General features: G+C 43.1%; 1 protein-coding gene across 4 annotated transcripts in view; it reads left to right on the plus strand.

The window, feature by feature from the left end:
- The window catches only part of map7d1a (MAP7 domain containing 1a), a 262,633-nt gene that overhangs the window by 162,519 nt on the left and 74,915 nt on the right, over nt 1–25,199 (plus strand). For all 4 annotated transcript variants that reach the window (XM_063033949.1, XM_063033951.1, XM_063033952.1 and 1 more), the window contains exon 2: nt 10,948–11,142. In XM_063033949.1, the coding sequence (XP_062890019.1) occupies nt 10,948–11,142 (195 nt within the window). The remainder of the gene's footprint in view (nt 1–10,947; nt 11,143–25,199) is intronic.

A 25,199-nucleotide genomic window follows, 5' to 3' on the forward strand; every position in this document is an offset into this window, starting at 1 on the left:
TGTGGTTGACGTGTGATGGAGAATCTGTAAACATAGATAATACGATCATAAACTATATTGGTGCAGTTAATAAAACATATTTAAAAAAACAAACAAATCATTGCAGCTTATTTTCAGTAGCATGGAATACAGAGCATTGACTGAACCACACAGATGGTTCCAAACAGTTCTGGTCGACTTATTGTAAAAAGCAAATGCAGGAATAAAGTGTCATTCTACCAGTAACATTGTGGGATGTTGGATGCTGTTATCTGGAATAAATGGAATGTGTGGGGCCGAGTGCATAGAGATCATTAAGGTTACCCGAGTTCTTGTAGGGTAAAAGTAGACAAAAATGTGTCTGCTTGTGGATAAGACCAGGATGAGTGAGGGTGATGCTAATAAATTCAGTGGAAATCCTGCATACAAGATTACAAACATGGACTAATGATGCTGACAGTTTGGCTGCATAATAAGGGAACACCAGAAAAGTGGGGCAGTAGAATCAGGTGGATGGTGATAGGGTAGGTGAAGAAAGGAGGGAAGGGGGCTTGTAGAACATGAACACCAGCAAATTCCTACTGGACTGGAAACCTGCTTGTGTAGTGGTTGGAACATAAAGGCAAACTTTGGTGGACCAGAGCGATTCAAGACTTTCTAAAGGGAATTGGATTTTTTTTTTGAAAAAGACAGTGGAATAATGTGGGTTACAGAGCTTGTTCTCTGGGTCCTTGCATGTTATTTTCACTGTGGCAGTCACACACACCGTACAAAATGCAGGTAAGTATACTGAGAATGCCGTTGATACAGGTGACATGCACCACAATAAACATCTACAGCAATCCCTATGGCTGGGTTGAGTTGCTCTCCGATCTTGGTTAACCATTTGCACCATACGAGGAGACATCACTTGTGTTGTGACCTCCAAATGCTTGGCTTTTCTATACAGTCAGTTGATTGGTCGTCATTACAGAAACCCAGTTGTGAAGTAGGGACGGTGTCTTGTTGAGTGGTTGCATGTTAAGCTCTGTGCGTTGTGTAGAATTTTGCCCTCATTGGGTTTGAGGTCCACATGTCTGTCTATGGAATTGTTTGTGGAAAACCATGCTTCTGGAAATTCTCTTACATGCACGGTGTTGGCTTGCGCCCTGGCTTTCACTGATGCCCAGTTGAATTTGTGCCTCTCTCGATCTTCATGGATAGAGACGAGGGAGAGTTGGTCATGCAGCTTAACAGCCAGTTGATGTTTGTGGATCCTTGTGGATAGTTTTCTCCCAGTTTGGCTGACATAGCGTTTGCTGCAGTCCCCACGTTGGAATTTGTAGACCACTTTGGATTTTATAGACCACATAGGTCTTGTCCTAGAGCTTGGTTTGTTCTTTAGGTCTGCAGGTTGCTGTCCTCAATGTTGCTGTTGGTTTATGCATGACCGAAGTTCTGTGTTCTTGGAGCAGTTGCCGATGCAAGGTTTATTGAGATGCCAAAGTAACCTCAACATTGTAGCTAGCACAGTGTATGACAACTGAACCCATGTGAAGGCAGCTGAATCATTCCTGCCCCAACCACGACATTGCTAGCTAGAGGAATCAGTGATTATTTTCAGGTTGGCATCTGGTGCTTCCAGACCTCTCCAAGGTTGATGCTCTGGGACAGAAAGCAAAGGAGTTCATCTTGACTTCAGGTCTTCTGCTGTAGCGAGCAGTTGCTGGGCATTGATGCTCTGGTAACCTATCAATTTCAAGTGCATCATGACTGGGGAATGAGTGGAGGTCAAGCTGTAATTCGAGGGAGTGGGAGGGGTGAGGGAGAAGGGCTATCAGCTGGGGTTGAATCGACTGAGCCCCATTAAGCATCTCCACACTAACATGGATCGCCCAGCAGAGAGAGCCTTCAATGTAGCTGGGCTTGGGTCTTCCCAGCGGTGTGAGTTACATTCACCGGGGGGGGGGGGGGCGGCCTGGAGATGCCTGCCTCTCCCTCTGTGTAGCTGTTTGTGACTGGCTGCATCTGTGCTTAAGTAGAGAAGCCTTTATTTTCTGCCAGTTGTCTCTGCCACCTGTTTTAAGCTTTCACGAGCCTGCAACAAGCTGAGCGAAGTGTGGCCGCCGTAATGTATCCTTGGGTGGGTCTTAGTTGCTGCTGACTTTGTGGAAACATCCACTTACAATGTAGCAGTCACAGGGTGCAGCATCGTCAGACAAAGCTGTATATTGTGCCCATAGGCAAGAGACTTCTTATACCTGATGCTTAAATTTGTGCTGATGTTGCAATGTCCTGTTACAGATACACTGCTTTGAAGATAATACGTGCCTACACTTTTTATAGTTACGTTCAGACTCTGTTAACTGGCTTATTCAATCAGTTGGAACTCCTTCAGAGGTGAAGGTAATCTAGTGCCAAATTGTTCAGGTAGTGGCCAGCACTGTGTATTTGATACAGTGCTACTAGTAACAAATGTTCAAGACTGTAATGGGAAGAACTTTCAGTTACTTTCATTGCTAACTTCCTCACCTATGCTCTTGTGTCTGTTGCTGTACTCACCCCTGGAAATGAGCAACTTACAAGCTCACATCTTGGTTCCTGGTGATCTGGATCTTTACTACACAAGGAGCATAGAAACATAGAACGTAGAAAACCTACGGCACAATACAGGCCCTTCGGCCCACAGTGCTGTGCCGAACATCTACTTTAGAAATTACCTAGGATTACCCATAACCCTGTATTTTTCGATGCTCCATGTACCTATCCAGGAATCTCTTAAAAGACCCTATCGTATCTGCCTCCATCACCATCACTGGTAGCCCATTCCACGCACTCACCACTCTGCGTAAAAGAAAAAAACTTCTGACATTTCCTCTGTCCAGAACCTACTTTCAAGCACCTTAAAACTGTGCCCCTCTTGTGTTAGCCATTTCAGCCCTGGGAAAAAGCCTCTGACTATCCACACGATCAATGCCTCTCATCATCTAGTACACCTCTATCAGGTCACCTCTCATCCTCCGCCGCTCCAAGAAGAAAAGGTCGAGTTCACTCAACCTGTTCTCATAAGGCATGCTCCCCAATCCAGGCAACATCCTTGTAAATCTCCTCTGCACCCTTTCTATAGTTTCCACATCCTTCCTGTAGTGAGGCGACCAGAACTGAGCACAGTACTCCCTAGTGGGGTCTGACCAAGGTCCTATATAGCTGTAGGAGTACGAAGAGAGTTTCTGTCTGGCATTGGACTGCAGTTCACAGTTACCCGAGAGCTGTATGTGTTGCAGGGCAAGTTCAAGTTTAATTGTCATTCAACCATACAAATGAAACAGGGCTGAGGCGCAAAACACAGTACCAACAATCACACATACCATATATAGTTATGGTAGCAGGGAAGCATACAGTCACCAAAAAATATAATAGTCCCTAAGTGGCATGGCCTGAGGATTGATGGTACACGGAGGTTGATCTGGAGCCCTGTTTCTGCAAGGACAAGCATGCAGCTAGTGCAGCAGCAGACCAGCGCAATCCAGCTTGTCTTCCACCAAGCGAGCACCAGCCCCCAACCCAGTCTGCACTCCAGCACACCGGCCACACCTGTCCTCTGTCCCACACTACTGCAGGCACCTCATTGCCTGGGCGGCTACAACAGGCAGTGCTATGGCATTAGTGCTTAGTTTGCACAGCAACTTGGTGCCACACAGTGCCACCGGTCTGACAGGTTGGTCATTGTAAGTTCCCTGTGATTAGGCTGTTGTTAAATAGGTAGGTTGCTGGACAGTGTGGTTTGTTGGGCTGGAAGGGCAGGTTCCATGCTGTGTTTCTAAATAAATAGAAATAAAATAAATGCAGGTGTCCCCTGCTTTTTGTAACCTCGCTGTTACGAAAGACCTACATTAGTACCCTGTTTTCGCTAACAGAAGGTGTTTTCACTGTTACGAAAATAAAAGCAGCGCACGGGAAAAATCAGCGCACAGTAAAAGGCAGCGCCCGCTCTGAGCAGCCGCTCTCTCCCGGATTCGGAACGGCTTTCTCACCAGCATTGCTAAAACATGTGCCTGTGAGCAGCCGTTTGCAAGATGAGTTCTAAGGTATTGGAAAAGCCTGAAAGACCTCGTAAGGGTGTTACACTTAGCGTAAAACTAGACATAAATAAGCATTTCAATCGTGGTGAACGAAGCAAGGACAAAGTGAGTTTGGCTTGTGAAAGCTGACAAAGATGATGTTGAAGAGGTTTTGGCATCCCATGACCAAGAACTGATAGATGAAGAGCTGATGCAATTGGAAGAAGAAAGGATAACAATCGAAACCGAATGCAGTAGCGAACTGAACATGAAGCAATTGCGTGAGATTTTCGCTGCAATGATAAAGTATGACTTTAATTTTGAAAGGGTACGTCGGTTTAGGGGATATTTGCAGGATGGTTTGAGTCCTTACAAAGAACTGTATGATAGAAAAATGCGCGAGGCTCAGCAGTCAAGCAAGCCTTCCACATCAGCCACAGCAGACGACGAACCTCAACCTTCGACATTGAGGCAGGCAGTCATAGGAGAAGAGGAGCTGCCTGCTCTAATGGAAACAGACGATGAGATGACACCCCAGTGTCCCACCACTCTGTGATTCGCGGAGAAGAAAAAAGCTGAAATAAACATGCTAATTAATTAGGTGCCGCCGACACATAATTCTCGACCCAGATCAGAGGTGACGCAATCGGAAATCGGCACTGATCTGGGCCGACAATTATGTGCCAGGCGGCACCTAATTAATTAGCATGTTTATTTTGGCTTTTTTCCTAAAGATGTGCTGTGTACCTCCCAGCTACCGCTGCACCCCTGCATGCTTCGGGGATCGGTATCAGTCGGCGGCCTGGAGGGTGGGGCCACTGCACCACCCAACCTGCGACAACTCAGTCTAACACACCATCATCAGTGTGCTCGGCAGTGAACCAATTCAGGTAAGTGATACTACACTGTACATACATTATTTCTACTTTATATAGGCTGTGTATTTATCATATCATTCCTGCTTTTACTATATGTTACTGTTATTTTAGGTTTTATGTGTTATTTGGCATGATTTGGTGGGTTATTTTTGGGTCTGCGAACGCTCACAAATTTTTCCCATATAAATAAATGGTAATTGCTTCTTCGCTTTACGACATTTCGGCTTACGAACTGTTTCATAGGAACGCTGTACCTTCGGATGGCGGGGGAAACCTGTACGTTACTGAGCAGTCTCATTAGCTGTTGATAGGAGATCTTCGGTCTCAAGTTGCAGTGTGGAAACTGAGCTCTCACTTCTGATAATAGACAAGGACAATAAAAGAGCTCCTGTCCAGTTACCTTCAACAGCCTTTGCCCCCACCTTGCCTCTTTGTTGGCTACATTGAACAGTCCTTGTTCCAAGCCTATCCTCAAGTCCATCTTCCAAGCACGTCTCCCAACTTCTCAATTCCTCCTCTGCTGCATTGATAACTGCACCAGCACTACTTCCTACAACCATGTAGAACTCTTCAATTTCATCCCTTTTGCCACCCACTTTGAAATTTATCTGGACCATCTGTGATAATTCCCTTGCTGGATCTCCCTGTTTCTATCTCAGGATACAGATCTGCCATGACCATCGTTTACAAAACCCACTGACTCCCACAGCTACCTAAAGCTAACTTTTCATCACCCTACCAGCGGGAAGGATGCATCCCTCCTTTCTCAATTTCTCCTTCTCCTCCTCCATATCAGTTCTCAAGCTGAGACCTTCTTCTCTGAGGCTTCTGAGATGAAGTCCTCCTTCTGGAAATGTAGCATCCCCTCTACCATAGCTGACAGTTCCCTGACATTAATTTCCCTGCATTTCCTGCATGTTTTTCCACTGATCCTCTCCCCTGACAGAATAGCAGTAGAGCTCCCCGGTCCTCACCTTTTACTCCACCAGCCTCCATGTCTAAAACATTAACCTCTGCAATTTCCACCAGCTCCATTGTGATCCAACCACCTGTTCTGTCTTCTCTCTTAATCTCCCCACCTTTCAGCTTTCCTGGAGGACCTTCTCTTTATGACTTCCTGGTACGCTAATCTCTCGCCACCCACCCCTTCCCATTCCCCTGGGACTTGCTTGTGAACCATCTCTACAATGGAGACATCCATAGCTTTCTGTGAAGCTACTGAGCTTGAGAGAGTGCACTGTGCATTGGGACCAAATTCCACCAGTCACATCCTTCCATTCCCTCACTGCAGCATCAACACCCGGGCATTTTCACCAAAGCATTCCACCTCAACCATAATATTGACCATAGAAACATCTCCATCATCTCCATGTGGATGTCAGTGATTCTTACATCTTGTTACTGCCTATGAAGTCTTCCATGTTCTTTCTGTGCTTAACCAGAGTCAGAACATGAAAACCAGTGTGTTTAATCTTCAGTGCTTGGCCTGCTCCCTCACTGGAGACCTGAGGGTGCATTGCTTGCTTTAATTTCATTTGAAGAATTTGTTGGTGCATCTTTTAAGAGTGAATCCTGCTGCTTCACAGTTGAGAGCAGGTGTCTGGAGCTCTCCCATCTCCAATGGATCTGACAGTGCTGACAATTCAACATGATTTCTCTCTTTTGCTTGCAGCCAGAGTTTTCAAAGATAATTTTTGAAGGCATAGTGTAGATTTTTTTCTTTTCCTTTTCTAAAAAATATTTTCGCATCCAGATCACAAATTGGAAGCAGGAATCTGAATCAAGTTTATTATCAAGTATGTTGTGAAATTTTTTATTTTACAGCAGCAGTACAGTAAAATACACAAAATTTACTGTAAGTTACAATATAAATGTGCAAAAAATTTCAAAAAGAAAGCAAAATTGTGAGGTAGTGTGTGGAATGGACTGCCAGTGACGGCAGTGGAGGCAGATACAATAGGGTCTTTTAAGAGACTCCTGGATAGGAACGTGGAGCTCAGAAAAATAGAGGGCTATGGGTAACCTTAGGTAATTTCTAAGAAAGTACAGGTTCAGCACGGCATTGTGGGCCGAATGGCCTGTGTTGTGCGGTAGGCTTTCTATGTTAGTATGATGTATCTCTCGTCTGCTGCATCCAGTTTCTGTGGCCGACCACTGCATTTTCAGTCCTCAATCTTGCCCATTTCTTTGTGCTTCTTCAGAAGAGCTTGGGCCGCACATTTTGAAACTCCTGACTGCCGTGATAATTCTGCTCACAGAGACATTCTTGATGCAGGATGACCTCCTTGTGTCTTCATTGTCTGCAGGACAATGACTCCAAACACACAGCCAAGGTCATAAAGAACTATCTTCAGTGAAAAGTACAAGGAGTTCTGCAACAGTTGGATTTGACCAAGTTACTGTATTCATTAAGCTCTGTAACAGATAATCTTAGAATTACCAAGGATAGTATCACAGAATTTATCAGTTTTAAAAATGCACCAAGGCCAATATGTTCATGACTTTTGTTTCTTTTAAAGCTCCTGATGTATAATCACTTTGTTCCCCTTCCCTTCAGCACTGTGCATTGAGATCAATTCTCTTCACAGTGTCACTTTACAATTCTGCACCCCTTAGATTATCCTCTAATGGACAGCTCTGAAAATACAACCTTTCCACTTTAACAATGAATTCCCTCCCTTTTATTCAATGGTTCTCTGTACTATGGACCTTGGCCCCATCATAGGACATACTCAGTGGTCACTTTATTAGGTACACCTGTCCACCTGTTTGTTTATGCAAATATCTAATGAGCCAATCATGTGGCAGCAACTAATACATAATAGCCTGCAGGCATGGTCAAGAAGTTCACTTCAAAGTTCAAAGTAAATTTATTATGAAAGTACATGTACGTTATCATATACAACCCTGAGATTTGCTTTATTGTGGCCATACTTAGTACATCCAAGAAACATAGAATAGAACTTTATAGTCATTGCTCAAGACAACACGGTTGCGGTGCTTCTCCAGTCCGTGCAAAACAGATATTTACAAATTTACAAAAAGCCCCTATTTACATGTAACAAGTAACTTCCATGGGCCATAGCACTCAAAGGCCATTGGCAAGCTGGGGTGTAGCATTATTCAGCTGCATCACAGCCCTCAGGAAGATGCTGTTTTTCAGTCTTACTGTCTTGGTTATGGTCCTTCTCTATCTCCTACCAGATGGCAGGAGATTGAATAGACAGTGTCTGGGATGGGATGTGTCTCTGATGATGTTATGAGGGCGTCGTAGGTATCCAGAAATGTAGATTGTCTCCAGGTCTGGTAGATGAGTCCAACTGATGTGCAGAGCCATCTTAATGACCTGTTGGAGTGCTTTCTGATCTGCCTTGCTGCTGCTAGAGTACCACACTCTCATTTTTTATGTCAGTATGCTCTCTATTGCACATGGATAAAAGCTGGCGAGCAATTTTTGAGGCAGATTAGCTCTTCTTGAGCACCTCAGGTGATATAGTTGCCACTGTGTCTTCCTTTCTATCAAGGTTGAGTTGACGGGCCAAGAGAGCTCCTCGATGACGTTCATCCCCAGAAACTTGAAACTGGAGATCTTTTCCATGACCTCACTATTTATGAATCGTGGGGTTTGTTCGGAACCTCTTGTCTTCCTGAAGTTAATTATCATTTCATTTATCATAACAATCAATGTAAGACCGCACCCAACAGGGCGGACAAACAGGATGAACGAACAATGAATGTGCAAAAGACAAACTCTGCAAATGCAAAGAAAAAATAATATAATAATAAGCAATTAGTATCAAGAACATCAGACTGTCCTTGAAAGCAAGTCCATAGGTTGTGTGCAACAGTTCAGTGATGAGACGAGTGAAGTTGTGCCCTCTGGATCGAGAGCCTGATGGTTGAGGGTAATAACTGTTCCTGAACTTGGTGGTGTGGGTTCTGAGGCTCCTGTCCCTTCTTCCTGATGGCAACAACAAGAAGCGATCATGGTTTGATGATGGATGTTCCTTTCCTCAACAGCGCACCGTGTATATGTCCCCGTTGGGGAGGGGGCTTTACCCCTGATGGACTGGGCCATATCCACTACTTTTTTGTTCAGACCAAACATCAAAATGAAGGGGAAATGGGGAAAGGAGGATCTATTGACTTTGTGAAATGATTGTTGGTGCCAGGCGGGATGGTTTGAGTATCTCAGAAACTGCTGGTTTCCTGGGATTTTCATGCACAACAAAGTTCGAAGTAAATTTATTATCGAAGCTCATGTATGTCACCATATACAACCCTGAGGTTAATTTTCTTTCAGGTAATCACAATAAATACAAGAAACACAATAGAATCAATGAAAGGTCACACCCAACAGGACGGACAGAGAACCAACGTGCAAAAGACAACAAACTGTTCAAATACAAAAAGAAAGAAAAAAATAATAAATAAATAAGCAATTAAATATTGAGAACTTGAGGTTAACAGTCCTTGAAAGTGAGTCCATAGGTCGTGGGAACAGTTTAGTGATGGGGTGAGTGAAGTTATCCCTTCTGGTTCAAGAGCCTGATGATTGAGGGGTAATACTGTACCTGAACATGGTGGTGTGGGTCAGACTGGTTCAAGCTGACAGGAAGGTGACATTAACTCAAATAACCACACGTTACAAGAATGGTATGCAGAAGATTATCTGTGAATGCACAATTCATCGAACCATGAAGTGGATGGGCTACAGCAGCAGAAGACTACACAGGGTTCTATTCCTCCTATACCTTTCTTCCCCGTTCTGATGTTTGGTCTGAACAACAACTGAACCTCTTGTGTCCATTTGTGTGGTTTTATACATTTGAGTTGCTGCCACATGATTGGCTGATTAGATATTTGCATAATGTGCCCATGTACAGGTGTATCAAATAAAGTATCCACTTAGAGTGTAGAGTCGGGATGAAGGTGATTGGCTGGGTAGAGTTGGGATGAAGGTGATTACTTGGGTAGAGTCGGGATGAAGGTGATTGGCTGGGTAGAGTTGGGATGAAGGTGATTATTTGGGTAGACTCGGGATGAAGGTGATTGGCTGGGTAGAGTTGGGATGAAGGTGATTACTTGGGTAGAGTCGGGATGAAGGTGATTACTTGGGTAGAGTCGGGATGAAGGTGATTGGCTGGGTAGAGTTGCGATGAAGGTGATTACTTGGGTAGAGTTGGGATGAAGGTGATTGGCTGGGTAGAGTTGGGATGAAGGTGATTACTTGGGTAGCCTCGGGATGAAGGTGATTGGCTGGGTAGAGTCGGGATGAAGGTGATTGGCTGGGTAGAGTTGGGATGAAGGTGATTACTTGGGTAGACTCGGGATGAAGGTGAGTGGCTGGGTAGAGTTGGGATGAAGGTGATTACTTGGGTAGAGTCGGGATGAAGGTGATTGGCTGGGTAGAGTTGGGATGAAGGTTATTATTTGGGTAGACTCGGGATGAAGGTGATTACTTGGGTAGAGTCGGGATGAAGGTGATTGGCTGGGTAGAGTTGGGATGAAGGTGATTACTTGGGTAGACTCGGGATGAAGGTGATTGGATGGGTAGAGTCGGGATGAAGGTGATTACTTGGGTAGACTCGGGATGAAGGTGATTGGATGGGTAGAGTCGGGATGAAGGTGATTGGCTGGGTAGAGTTGGGATGAAGGTGATTACTTGGGTAGACTCGGGATGAAGGTGAGTGGCTGGGTAGAGTTGGGATGAAGGTGATTACTTGGGTAGAGTTGGGATGAAGGTGATTACTTGGGTAGACTCGGGATGAAGGTGATTGGATGGGTAGAGTCGGGATGAAGGTGATTACTTGGGTAGACTCGGGATGAAGGTGATTGGATGGGTAGAGTCGGGATGAAGGTGATTACTTGGGTAGACTCGGGATGAAGGTGAGTGGCTGGGTAGAGTTGAATAGAAGGGAAGTGGGTAAGTAAATTGTGATGTGGGCAGACTGCAGTGAGGTTGGAAGTATTGTGTATGCGGTGGAGTATTTGTTGAAGGTTGGCTGCATTTATCATGAACCAATGTAATTGTTCTTTACTCATTACAGCTACTGACATTAACATTGAAGCAGAGGAAAGCTTAGCCAAGGAGGAAGAAACAGAGGGAAAACCAGTCAAGAAAGAGGAATCAGAAGAAAATCCAGTTAAAGACGATGAAGCAGAAAAGAATCCCATCAAGGATGAGCCACCTGCTTCCTCATCCAAGTCCCCGGGCGTGGGCAAAGGCTCCCGGACAAAGCAAGGTATGGCTCCTTCTGCAGCACTGTACTTCATGTTCTGTATTTATATGTAAAATGATATATTTCAGCCACCAACATCCCACTGTCATTTTGGATTTGATATTTTATTACAATATGTATATGTCACAATATAGACAATAGGTGCAGGATAGGCCATTCGGCCCTTCGAGCCAGCACCGCCAATCACTGTGATCATGGCTGATCATTCACAATCAGTATCCAGTTCCTGCCTTATCCCCATAACCTTTGATTCTGCTATCTTTAAGAGCTCTATCCATCTCTTTCTTGAAAGCATCCAGAGACTTGTCCTCCACAGCCTTCTGGGGCAGAGCATTCCATTTATCCACCACTCTCTAGGTGAAAAAGTTTTTCCTCAACTCCGTTCTAAATGGCCTACCCCTTATTCTTAAACTGTGGCTTCTGGTTCTGGACTCACCCATCAGTGGGAACATGCTTCATGCCTTCAGCGTGTCCAATCCCTTAATAATCTTATATGTTTCAATAAGATCCCCTCTCAGCCTTCTAAATTCCAGAGTATACAAGCCCAGTCGCTCCAATCTTTCGACATATGACGGTCCTGCCATCCCGGGAATTAACCTTGTGAACCAATGCTGCACTCCCTCAATTTTCCTCAAATTTGGTATACAGGTTTCCCCCGCCATCCGAAAGTAGAGCGTTCCTATGAAACTGTTCGTAAGCCGAAATGTCGTAAAGCGAAGAAGCAATTACCATTTATTTATATGGGAAAATTTTGTGAGCGTTCGCAGACCCAAAAATAACCTACCAAATTATGCCAAATAACACATAAAACCTAAAATAACAGTAACATATAGTAAAAGCAGGAATAATATGATAAATACAAAGCCTATATAAAGTAGAAATACTTCTCTACAAAGATTGCCTGCACAGATCTCCATAGCGAAAATCTCACGCAAGCGCTCTCGGCAGAAAATCTCACGCAAGCGCTGTTGGCATAAACACGCTGTCCAGTAACCTTTAAACTATGAAGCTGCCAAATCTACCAAATAACACGTAAAAATACACAGCCTATATAAAGTAGAAATAGTATATGTACGGTGTAGTATCACTTACCGGAATTGGGAAAACAGCGCCGAGCACACTGATGATGGTGTGTTAGACTGAGTTGTCGCAGGCTAGGTGGTGCAGTGGCCCCGACCCTCCGGGCCGCCGACCCGATACATTACGCGAAGAATGCAGCGGTAGCCGGGAGGCACCCAGCACATCTTTAAGAAAAAAGCCGAAATAAACATGCTAATTAATTAGGTGCTGCCCGGCACGTAAATGTCGGCGCAGATCAGAGGCGATTGCCGATTGCATCGCCTCTGATCTGGGCCGACAATTACTTGCCAGGTGGCACCTAATTAATTAGCGTGTTTATTTCGGCTTTTTTCTTAAAGATGTGCTGTGTGCCTCCCGGCTACCGCTGCGTTCTTCGCGAATTGGTACAGTATCTGTCCAGGGCCCGGGTGTTGGGGTGATGGGACTCGGGGGTGTCATCTCATCGTCGATCAGGGCAGGCAGCTCATCTTCTCCTATGACTGCCCGCCTCGATGTCGAAGGTCGAGGTTCGTCTTCTGCTGTGGCTGATGTGGAAGGCTTGCTTGACTGCTGAGCCTTGCGCATTTTTCTGTCATACAGTTGTTTGTAAGCACTCAAACCATCCTGCAAATATCCCCTAAACCTGCGTACCCTTTCAAAATTAAAGTCGTACTTTATCATTGCAGCGAAAATTTCACGCAGTTGCTTCACTTTCTGCATTCAGTTTCATTCGGTTTCGATTGTTATCCTTTCCTCTTCCAATTGCATCAGCTCTTCATCTATCAGTTCTTGGTCATGGAATGCCAAAACCTTTTCAACATCATCTTTGTCAACTTCCACTAGCCAAACTCACTTTGTCCTTGCTTTGTTCACCACGATCGAAACGCTTAATTATGTCTAGTTTTACGCTAAGTGTACACCCCTACGAGCTCTGTCAGGCTTTTCCGACACCTTAGAACTCATCTTGCTAACGGCTGCTCAATGCAGCATGTTTAAGCAATGCCGTTCCGAATCCGGGGCAGAGTGGCTGCTCGGGGCGCGCGCTGCCTTTCTTCTTAACAGTGAAAACACCTTCTGAAAACGAAAACAGGCTACTAATGTAGGTCTTCCGTAACAGTGAGGTTTCGTAAAGCAAATGTTCGAAAAGCGGGGGACACCTGTAATACATTGAGATTCATTTTCTTTTAGGCATTTACAGAAAAATAAAGAAAAACTATACATAAACAATGACTGACAAACAACTAATGTGCAAAACGAAACATATTGTGCAAATATAAAACAAATGCTGAGAACGTGAGTTGTTGAGTCTTTGAAACAGAGTCTGTAGCTTGTGGAATCAGTTCAGATTTGAGGTGAGTGAAGTTATCCACGTTGGTTCAGGAGCCTGATGGCTGTAGGGTAATAACTGTTCCTGAACCTGGTCACGTGAAATCTAAGGCTCTTTTACGTAGTGACTTTTCTTTGGTCATTTTTCATTATCGATCTCTTCTTTAATATTAAAGAAGGATAAAGATCCTGCTCATTGTGCATCTTATAGACCAATATCCTTATTAAATGTTGACTCTAAAATTTTTTTCTAAATTATTAGCAAACAGATTAGAAAAAGCACTTCCTTATATTATTTCGGAAGACCAAACGGTTTTTATTAAAGGTCGTTACTCTTTCTATAATATTTGTACACTGTAAAATATTATCTATACCCCATCAGAAAATGATCCTAAATGCGTCATTTCCTTAGACGCTGAAAAAGCCTTCGACAGAGTCGAATGGCCTTACTTATTTAAGGTGCTTGAAATGTTTAATTTCAGCCCGAAATTTATATCCTGGATCAAATTGTAATATCATTCTCCTATGGCCTCAGTTCGTACTAACTCTTTAAACTCACTTTTTTTCCCTCTTTTTTGAGGTACCAGACAAGGTTGTCCTCTTAGTCCTTTATTATTTGATATTGCATTAGAACCTCTTGCAATTGCTATTCGAGAATCTCCAAATATTATTGGTATAACTCGTGATTTAAAGTCTCATAAAGTATCACTTTACTCTGATGACTTACTTTTATATATTTCTAATTCTCAAAAATCTATTCCTGCTGCTTTAGATTTATTAGCACAATTTAGTCTTTTTTCAGGTTATAAGTTAAATCTCAGTAAGAGTGAACTTTTCCCGATTAATAAGCAAGTTCCCTTATATCAGAACCTCCCGTTTAAATTGGTTAATAACCATTTTTCATATCTTGGGATTAAAATTACCTGTAAACATAAGGATTTATTTAAGACTAATTTCCTACCCTTAATTGATCACATTACTCAACTTTCATTTAAATGGGCTCCACTTTATTTAACTTTGATTGGTCGTATTAATGCTGTTAAGATGTCTATTCTGCCAAAATTTTTATATGTATTTCAGGCACTACCGATTTTTGTTCCAAAATCCTTTTTTGACAAAGTTGACTGTAAAGTTTCTTCATTTCTTTGGCAAAATAAAAACCCGAGATTGGGTAGAATACATCTACAGAAAGCTAAGAGAGATGGAGGTTTGGCATTACCTAATTTTAGATTCTATTATTGGGCAATTAATATTCGACACATGAAATTTTGGTTACTTGACCAAGATACACTATCCATTCCTAAATGGGTAGTATTGGAATTACAATCTGCTCAAGGTTATGCACTTGGCTCCATGTTAGGTTCTTCTCTTCCTTTCGATTTGAAATGCCACCAACAGGTTTGTAACCTGATAGTTAAATATACCTTACGTATTTGGTTTCAATTCCGAAAATTTTTCGATCTTAATCAATTTGGGCTTGTGATTCCTATTTTAGGCAACATATTCTTTCCCCCCTCTTCCACGGACCGTGCCTTTCGAATTTGGAAGACTAATGGTATTTCAGGGTTTTTGGATTTATTTTTAAATAGCTCCGTTATGTCTTTTGAACAATTATCTAACAAATATAACTTACCAAGAATACATTTTTTAGATATCTCCAAGTTAGAAATTTCCTAAGTACTATACTCTCTTCCTTTCCGACATTACCTCCTACATATATTTTAGATACTATAATTAACCTTAACCCATGTCAGAAAGGTGTAACGGCTATTATTTATAATACTATCATGAAACTTAGGAAAGCTCCATTTGATAAGATTAGGTCAGATTGGGAAAAGGAATTGGGCTTTACTATCTCGGCGGATGACTGGGCGCATATTTTACAACTAGTCAATACTTCCTCTATCTGTTCCAAACATTCCCTAATTCAATTTAAAGTTGTTCATAGAGCACATATATCTAAAGATAAATGAGCTCGTTTTTATTCTCATATTAACCCTCTTTGTGACAGATGTCATGGGGAGATAGCTTCCTTAACTCATATGTTTTGGTCCTGTCCTACTTTGGAAACTTTTTGGAAAGACATTTTTAATATTATTTCAAAGGTATTGAATATAGATATTTCTCCCCATCCTATTACTGCTATCTTTGGATTACCTAAAATTTCCAGTAATCTTTCCCCTTCAGCCCGTAGAATGATTGCATTTCTTACTTTAATGGAGAAAAGATGTATTTTACAACATTGGAAGGAGATTAATGCCCCAACTACGTTCTTTTGGTTTTCTCAGACGATACTATGTTTAAATTTGGAGAAAATCAGAAGTAATCTTTATGATACTTCAGTTAAGTTTGAACAGACCTGGAGATCTTTTATTCAACATTTTTATTTAATGTAATATTTTTTTTTCTCTTTGACCATATTTACATTCCCTTCTTGCTTTTTAACTGTTTTTAATGGAGGTCGGGTTTGAGGACGTAATTGTTTTAAGTTGTTTAAGTCTACTTGGTACCTAGTTAGCCCATTGCTTTGCTTTGCTTTTTAGATTAGTTGCACGGTGGGTCTTTTTTTGGGGGTTTTTTTGGGTTTTTTCTTTATTGATATGTATGGAAAATTAGTATACTATTATATTACCTTGTTATTTTATATCTAAACTGCACTGTGTACTAACTTTTTTTTGTGTATTAATATCTCTTGCAAATTTATATTGCAACAGTGTATTAGTGTCTATATGCTTTACCTTTTGTGTACTAATTCAATAAAAAGATTTAAAAAGAAAAAAGAAAGATTGGTGTTTAAACAATTGAATTGACTTTATTTCTTACATCCTTCAGATACACGAGGAGTAAGAATCTTTATGTTATGTCTCCGTCTAAAGATGCAATGTGCAATTTATAGTAATTTGTAATAAATATTATGTACAACAGGACAGTCAATATAACATAGAAATACAGTTCTGTCAGCATGAATTAATCAGTGTGATGGCCTGGTGGAAGAAGCTGTCCTAGAGCCTGTTGCTGCTGGCTTTTATGCTGTGGTTCCTTTTCCCAGATGGTAGCAGCTGGAACAGTTTTTGGTTGGGGTGACTTGGGTCCCCAATGATCTTTCAGGCCCTTTTTACAAACCTGTCTTTGTAAATGTCCTGAATAGTGGGAAGTTCACATCTACAGATGCGCTGGGCTGTCCGCACCACTCTCTGCAGAATCCTGAGATTAAGGGAGGTACAGTTCCCATACCAGGCAGTGATGCGGCCAGTCAGGATGCTCTCAATTGTGCCCCCTATAGAAAGTTCTTGGGATTTGCGGGCCAGTACCAAACTGCTTCAACCGTCTGAGGTGAAAGACGCGCTGTTGTGCCTTTCACCACACAGCCAGTATGTACAGCCCACGTGAGATCTTCTTAAGTATCGGTAGCTTCATGTTTGTGAGTGACTGAGGAGGGAGGAGTGTAGGAGTCTATGTGACACAGCCGGCTGGTCCTTAATGGGAGGAAAGACACTGTGGTCACAGGACAAGCAATATGCTACTGGTTTGTTTTGGTGCAGTATCTGGAATAATTCCAAACTTTTAAAGTTTAGTTCATGGTGATTCACTTCACTCAACGATGCACTTATTTTTGATCATTGAATTTTGTACTCTCCTCACTTTCTGCCTCCCCAGGCATCATTGCTTCTGCCTCCAACTGCAGCTTTCTGACCATCTCGTTTCCTACCACTCTTTAACCTTTCCTCTTTTCTCCTATCCCCAGCCGCCTTCTGTGTTTTCCTGTCCCAGTTTGTCAGTCACTTTGTTGCCACCAGACAACTCTATGCATCTTCCCTTATTCAACCAGCTGCTGCGTGTCTCCCTCCTGGGTTAAATGCGCCACACTGTTTCTCTCTACCTTCATTATACCCGGTCCAAGCTGCAGTTGTTCATTCCGAAACCCAGACTGATAAAGCACTCATATTCACGGACTATCAATTGATTCATAAAGTGGCAGCTCATCAAAACACAAGAGTTCTGTTCTTCATACAGTTCTTCCTTCAGCCCCAAAACCCCTGTGTTCCAATCATGGAAGCAGAATGGAACAAAACAACATTATTAGCTGAGTAAATGGGAGCTTAGTTTGAGCATCATTTTACATTGACACAAACACTGCCATTCTGCTCCAAATCAGAATAACTTTATTTCATGACTTCACTTACCACCATTCTGGCTGCTGCTATTTCAGAAGATCATGGCAAACGTAGGCCAGATTTTGAGTTGTTTATAATAGTCCATACCCAGTTTTGGTGTTTTGAAGGAGTCAACTTTCTCAGCAGCAGGTTCCACAAACTTCCCTGAAATTCCTCCTTGTGGTACACTGAACCTGTTTTCCCATCATTCCTTCCTTACTGAAAACTGCCTACTCATTGTTGCTAATGCACCAACTCCTTGACCTCATTTACAAAACCAATACATCTTTTTGTATTGTAACCTCTGTACCTATCACCAATTTTTCTTCTCCTATCTCTGCCTCCTCCTTCTGTCCCTCAATTATCACTCTACTCCTCCATTACCTCTTTCTTTCTCTCTTTCCCTCCTTACTGCAGGTCTTCTTTGTATCCCTTCTCTTGCCATTCATTTTTGTCCAGCATAAGCTGAAGCTCAAAAAGAAAAAATACTGTATATTTGGTAATATCATAAAAATACACTTTATAACTAGCTAGAATAAAGAAAACAGTAAGGAAAGGGTGGGGCATTTTAAGGAGCAAAAATGAATGGAGTAGCGTCACAAACCTGTACTTTGCTTCCATCTTCTCAAGAAAGGAATGATACTTGGCCTTCTGTTTGAAGAGAAAATGTGTATGATATTTTATATGGTAAGTATCTATATAAGAGAGAGAGGGTTTTAAATGGTAAATCTGTATATGAGAGAGAAAGAGATGAATAATATTAAAAGTTTTAGCAACTTTAAAGACAAATAAATCATCTGGACCAAATAAATATGTCCCAGGTTACTTAAGATAAGGGAGCTCTGACCGCCGTGGTCCAATGTTCACTGACAATATAAGAAATGCATTCTGGTGTCAGGAGTCACCATCAGACCTGTTGAGCCTGATCCATTATTCAGAAAGTCATGGCTGGTTTGGCTGTGGACTCAGCTCCACCTACCTGCCTCTTCCTTCTAAGTCTTAATTCCGCTACTGTGCAAAAATCTATCTAACTGCCTCTCAAATACATTCAGTGAGAAGTCTCTACTGCTTCCTTCGGCAGAGATTTCACTACTCTCCAGGGAGGGAAAGCAGTTCCTCCTCATCAACGTCCTAAATCTGCTTCTCTAAATCTCAAGGCCATGCTCCCTAGTCCTCATCTCAACTATCAGTTGAAACAACCTTTCTGCCTCCATCTCACCTATTTTATAATTTTATGTTGCTGTAAGATCCCCTCTCATTCTTCTGAATTCCAGTGAATATCATTCTAGCTCTTCTTCTCTATCCACTGTGCTCATTATCTCCTCAAACAACTCCAGAAAGTTTGTTACCAGGACCCTGCCCTTTTCGAATCCATGCTTTGTGTACCTAATGGAACATCTTCTGGCCAGAGGCCTTGCTAATTTTTTTTCTTAATAATATCTTTAAATATTTTCCTCTTTGTGGTACACTGTGTAATGTGATTATTTGGTGGTCTGCAGACAACTTCCACCATAGATTTTTTTCACTTATCTCTACCCAGATATATTCAACATTTTGTTCTTTATATCTTATATATCATCTCTCACTCTTGCCCTAATGTCATCCGTAGTTAAGAGTGCTATTCGTCATTCCTTACCTTCTTAACTTTTCTCAAAGGTTCAAAAGTTCAATTTAATGTCAGAGAAATGTGTACAATATACATCCTGAAATGCTTTTTCTTCGCAAAACATCCAGGAAAACAGAGGAGTGCCCCAGAGAATGAACGACAGTTAAACGTGAAAACCCAAAGTCCCTCCCCAGCTCCCCTCTCCCATGCGTAAGCAGCTGCGAGCAACAATCTCCCTTCCCCCCACCGGCAAAACAAAAAGCACACCCACTATCGAGCACAAGCGTGAGCTAAGCGATAGCAGAGACACAGACCTTGCAGTTACCCCAAAGACTGTCACAATTCATCCAGCATTCAGCAACCCGCAGGTTCCCTCTCTCCCTAATAAGGGAGAGGGAGGTGTCCCCCATTTTCACAGTGAGCGGGAGACATAACACTTCTACCTTCATTGACCAGAATATTGAGCACGTGAGTTGGGATGTCATGTTACAGCTGCACAAGCCATTGGTAAGGCTATGTTTGGAATACCACATACTGTTCGGTCACTTTGCAACAGAAAGGATGCCATTAAACTGGAAAGGGTACAAAAAAGATTCATGATGTATTACCTGGACAGTACGGTTTGAATTTTAAGGAGAGATTGGATAAGCATGAATATTTTTCCCTGGAGCACATGAAGCTCAGGGATAACTGTATAGATGTTTATAAAATCATGAGGGGTACAGATAAGTTGAATAGCCATAATCTGTTCCCCAGATTAAGGGAACCTAAAATGAGAGGGCAAAGATTTATGAGGGACCTGAAAGATTTTCACACACAGCATGGTTGGGTATATAAACAAGCTGCCAAAGGAAGTGGGAGAAGCAGGTTGAACTACAACTTATAAAAGCCATTTGGTCAGATGCATGGAAGGGAAAGGTTTAGAAAGACATGGGTCAAACATAGGCAAATGGGGTTAGCTCAGTAAGGCAAACACGAGGAAATCTGCAGGTGCTGGAATTTCAAGCAACACACACATAAAAGTTGCTGGTGAACACAGCAGGCCAGGCAGCATCTCTAGGAAGAGGTACAGTCGACGTTTCAGGCCGAGACCCTTCGTCAGGACTAACTGAAAGAAGAGCTAGTAAGAGATTTGAAAGTGGGAGGGGGAGGGGGAGATCCAAAATGATAGGAGAAGACAGGAGGGGGAGGGATGGAGCCAAGAGCTGGACAAGAGCCTGACAGAAGGGATATCAGAGGATCATGGGACAGGAGGTCTGGGGAGAAAGAAAGGGGGAGGGGGAAGCCCAGAGGATGGGCAAGTTTTTACTGACCCTGGCATGTACATTCCTCTCCATCCCTCCACTTTCTCACCTGGTGCTGTGGTTTCCATCCCCCTGCCAAACTAGTTTAAACCTCTGAGTAACACCAGTGAACCTCCCACCCAGGGCATTCCAGTTTAGATACAATGCGACCCTCTTGTACAGTCACCCCCAGAAGAGATTCCAAAGATCCAGGAATTTGAAACCTTGCCCCCTGCTTGTGCAGGGTGGGTTGGTAGGAGAGTTAGTTCGGATCAGTGTGTTGCAGGGAGATGGTATTGTTCTCAGAGCTGGCGGAGACTCAAGGGGCTGAATGACTACATCTGTACCTTAAGGAACATAAATCAATATGAGCAGTGAGGGTAGCTGTAGGATTGGTGGAAATAATAGAGAAAGATGTAGAAACACTTGTGTTAGTAACAGTAACAATAATGAGAACAGCAACAACAGCGACTGAGAGGCTCCATCCGTGATCCCAGTCTTAGAGGCCATTAGAATCAAGAGAAGTGGAGACAACACTGAGCAAAGAGGGAGAGTATTATAATATTATTACACTAGCATTGATATTACTACCATATTCTTACAGGTAGTAGGCAGAACTTGGATACAGCAGTGTAGGATTTATCATAAAAGACTAGTTTCTAATGAGTAGATTCTGAAATAAACTGTTTCCTTTCTAAAATCTTTCATCCCCTTACGATATGGATGGATATTTGTCACTGGGATTGGAAAAGGTTCCTCTGGGCTGCTTTATGAAGCTGTTGAGAGGGAGGTCTTGAGAAAGCTCCAGGGCCCTGTAAAGGCCCATCAATCTCAGAAACTGCCTCATGTAGATGTAGGTTATTGGGTCCCTTAGTCACTCGAGGGATCTTTGAGCCTAGGTAGGTCTCTGAAAGCTATTGCAATGTAACACCCTATCCGCCCCTCAAATACTGCCGTTGAAATCCTTCCCATCCCGTTGTGGCCTGAAGAGTGAAGGGTGATGGTAAGCTAAGACAAAAGTGTTGCCTTCCTTGCTTGTTAGCCTGGAGTGAGGTGCTTGGCACTGAATGAGTTAATGGCAGGTGAGGTAGCTGTCGGTTTGCACAGGGGCCAGCAGGGTTGCCGATTCAGGCAGTCTGCTCCTGTGTCAGCTGCAGCCAGGTAGCAAAGCACTGGTATTTTTAATAACATGCCTCCTCAGGGGGGCAAGCTCGAAGAGCTGCTGATGTGAAAGCACATGCTGTGAAGGTGGTTCTCCCACCCGTTCTGTGAATCACACCCTGTGCCCGTTTGAACGGACCTGGGAGACAAGGGCAGTGCTGTCTGTCTCAAGGTCACTGAGCACCAGTGCTTAAGCCCACGTTCTTTGTCTAAAGATAAAAAAAAGATTAGCACTATTTGCCGCATGTATGTTGAAACTTACAGCAGAATGCTTTGCTTTGCGTCAAGCCAAATGGAGGATTGTGCTGGACCACGCTTCCATCGCCGGCATAGCGTGCCCACAACTCTCTAACCCTAACCCATACATCTTTGGAATGTGGGAGGAAACCCACTTTACATTATGCCAGCCGTGTAATATAGAGTGTGCATATGTGAATACAGTGGTGCATTTCTAAAATTAGCGTTCCCTTGCTTCTATATTCTTCAGGCAATTAGGTGCTTGGGTAGGTGGAAGTGCCTAAGGTGCTGGCAGCTCTCTCTGCAGCTGAGAGTTGGATTTTTGCATTACTTTGAATCCTTACCTGAACATCATTCTGTCAATGGCACCAAAAATCATTTCAATATCAAATCTGTTGCTTTGCTGCCACAATTATATAAAATTTCACATCGTTTGAGTTAGTGATAATAGAAATCTGATTCTGTTTCAAATTCTAAGCAGCCTGCAAATTGCCTCACTCTCTCAGCTCCCCCACCGTTCCGTCCCATCTGTGATCACTGCAGTGCCTTTAACAGCACCAGGAACTGCAGCGACTGAAGGATGAATGCTAATTTATGCAACACCTTTCACAGCCTCTGACAACGCGAAGTATTTGGCAACAGATAAGGATTTTAAAATGCAGAACGCAAGAGATTCAGCAGATGCTGGAAATCCAGAGTAACATACACAAAATCCTCGAGGAACTCAGCAGGCCAGGCAGCATCCATGGAAAGGAATACTGTGGACATTTTGGGCCGAGGCCCTTCATCAGGAAGGGGGAAGCACCAGCATAGCATGCCCAAAGCATACCTAAATGTACGTCTACGAAATTTGGGAGGAAACCCATGTGGTCACAAGGAGAATGTATAAACACCATACTGACAGGAACAGGAATCGAACTCCACTGCTACACTACTGTGCTGCCTCACAGCAATACGAGGGGTGATTGATAAGTTTGTGGCCTAAGGTAGAAGGAGTCAATTTTAGAAAGCCTAGCACATTTATTTTTCAACATTGTCCCCTCCTACATATACACACTTAGTCCAGCGGTCGTGGAGCATATGGACCCTTCTTTGTAGAAGTGGTCCACAGCAGGGGTGATTGATATGTTTGTGGCCTAAGGGAGAAGGAGATGAGTTATTAGCTTCAAACTTTCTGCATTATCACTCAAAGAGCTGAACTGCACGTGCATGTAAAGAGAGCGTCTTGGACCTCCAGGTGGTCCACAGCAGGGGTGATTGATAAGTTCGTGGCTTAAGGTAGAAGGAGATGAGTTATACAGCTCTCGTTACATGCATGTGCAGTTCAACTCTTTGAGTGAAAATGCAGAAAGTTTGAAGTTTCTCATCTCCTACTTTAGGCCACGAGCTTATCAATCACCCCTGCTGTGGACCACTTTCTGGAGGCCCAAGATGCCTAATTCTACAAAGAAGGGATCCGTATGCTACACGACCGCTGGACTAAGTGTGTAAATGTAGGAAAAATAAATGTGCTAGGGTTTTCTAAAATTGACTCCTTCTACCTTAGGTGACGAACTTATCAATCACCCCTCATAGATGATCATTAGGCTATGTCCTGTGCAGAAAGTGTAGAGCTCCCTCTCTACAACATTGGTGTGTAAACCTAGATTTTTGTGCCAAATTCTCCAGCGTAGAACCCAGACACACAGCACAGCCTCTGCAGCCAGGACACTCCCACTGGCTCAGTGAACCTGCAACTTGGTCTGGGCCATTTTCAGGAGAGCCGCCGTAACTACTGTATATCGATAACAGCATGGTTGGCATAATGCTCATTGCTGAATGAGAGTGCCCTGGGGTTTAAAGCTCATTACGGATTCTGGAACAGGCTCTCCACACTGTCACATGAGCTCAGTCTGCTGGAAGTGTCATCACATTCCTTAAATGAGCTGTTTAACTGAGGAGCCAACTCTAGGTGAGGTAGACACTGTAGCTCTCATGACACTGGGGAACAGGGAGATCTCCAAGGTCAACAGTACACTTTGAATTTGACCCTGAGTAACCACCAATCTGAAACAGCGCAGAACCTAAAAAAGATCATGCAGATTCGTAACTGTTTCTTCTCCCCTCCCCCAACTCTTCGAATTTCTCTACCAGATAAGGTCCTTGCCATCTTTGTGACTATTTGGCTACCATTCACACCACTGTCACCCTGATAATTTATTTTGGCTCTGATCTCTCTGTATCCTGAGATCAGCACGATTGCTTTACAGCACCAGCGATCATTGACCAGGGTTCAATTCCTGATACTATCTGTCGAGTTTTGTACGTTCTTTCTGTGACCATGTGGGCTTCCTCCTGCTGCCCTGACCTCTTCCCACGTTCCAAAGGTGTACGCTTAGGGTTAGTGAGTTGTGAACATGCTATGTTGTTGAAGGAAGTGTGGTGATACTTGCAAGCAGCCCCCGGCACAATCCTTGGACAGTGTTTGTCTTTGATGTAAACAACTTATCACTGTAAGTTTCACTGTACATGCGGCAAATAAAGCTAATTTTTTTATCGTATCATTACTTTTGGCTCTTGGCACCTTTCTCATTGCCAGCTACATTTGGCAGTGCTATCTGTTTGGCATTGGTTGGGAGTTCCTTTGAGCCCTTGGATCATGAGGCCACTTAGCTCTTGTTTCCCAAGTTCTTACACCCAAGGTGGGCAGTGTGCTTCGCCTTTCAATCTTCCCATCAAAGATTTCATTGAAGGACGTGAATCTCATATGGGGTTTGTCAAGGTAGATGTGGAACCTATGTTCCCATTGGTTGGGGAGTCCAGAACCAGGGAGTCACTGGCTCAAAATCAGGTGTTCAGTGATTCAGCATGGAGGTGAGAGATTTCTTCAGAGAATCTGGTGAATCCTTGATGGAACTTCTGCACTGGAGGATTGTGAATGCTCAGTTGCTGATGAACAAGTGATCAAAGGATGTGGTTATGTACACGAAAATGGTGGTGAAATTAAAAATCCAGCATGACGCAAACTGATAGAAAGGGATGAAGGGGCCAGTCTTTGTGTCCTCATGCATGTGGGCAGCAGGCTCAGTTATCCCAGTATAAAAGCGTGGTTCAGTACTCCTGCTGTAGTGCTCACAAATCAGGGTTTCCAGAACACAAGAATATAAGAAATAGATCGTGGAGTGGGCCATTCGGCCAGGTCAAGTGGTCAGCAAATTCATGGCTCATCTCTCATCTCAGTGCTGCTTCCCAGCA

Source organism: Mobula hypostoma, chromosome 26 (assembly GCF_963921235.1).
Source record: "Mobula hypostoma chromosome 26, sMobHyp1.1, whole genome shotgun sequence".
Taxonomy (NCBI): domain Eukaryota; kingdom Metazoa; phylum Chordata; class Chondrichthyes; order Myliobatiformes; family Myliobatidae; genus Mobula; species Mobula hypostoma.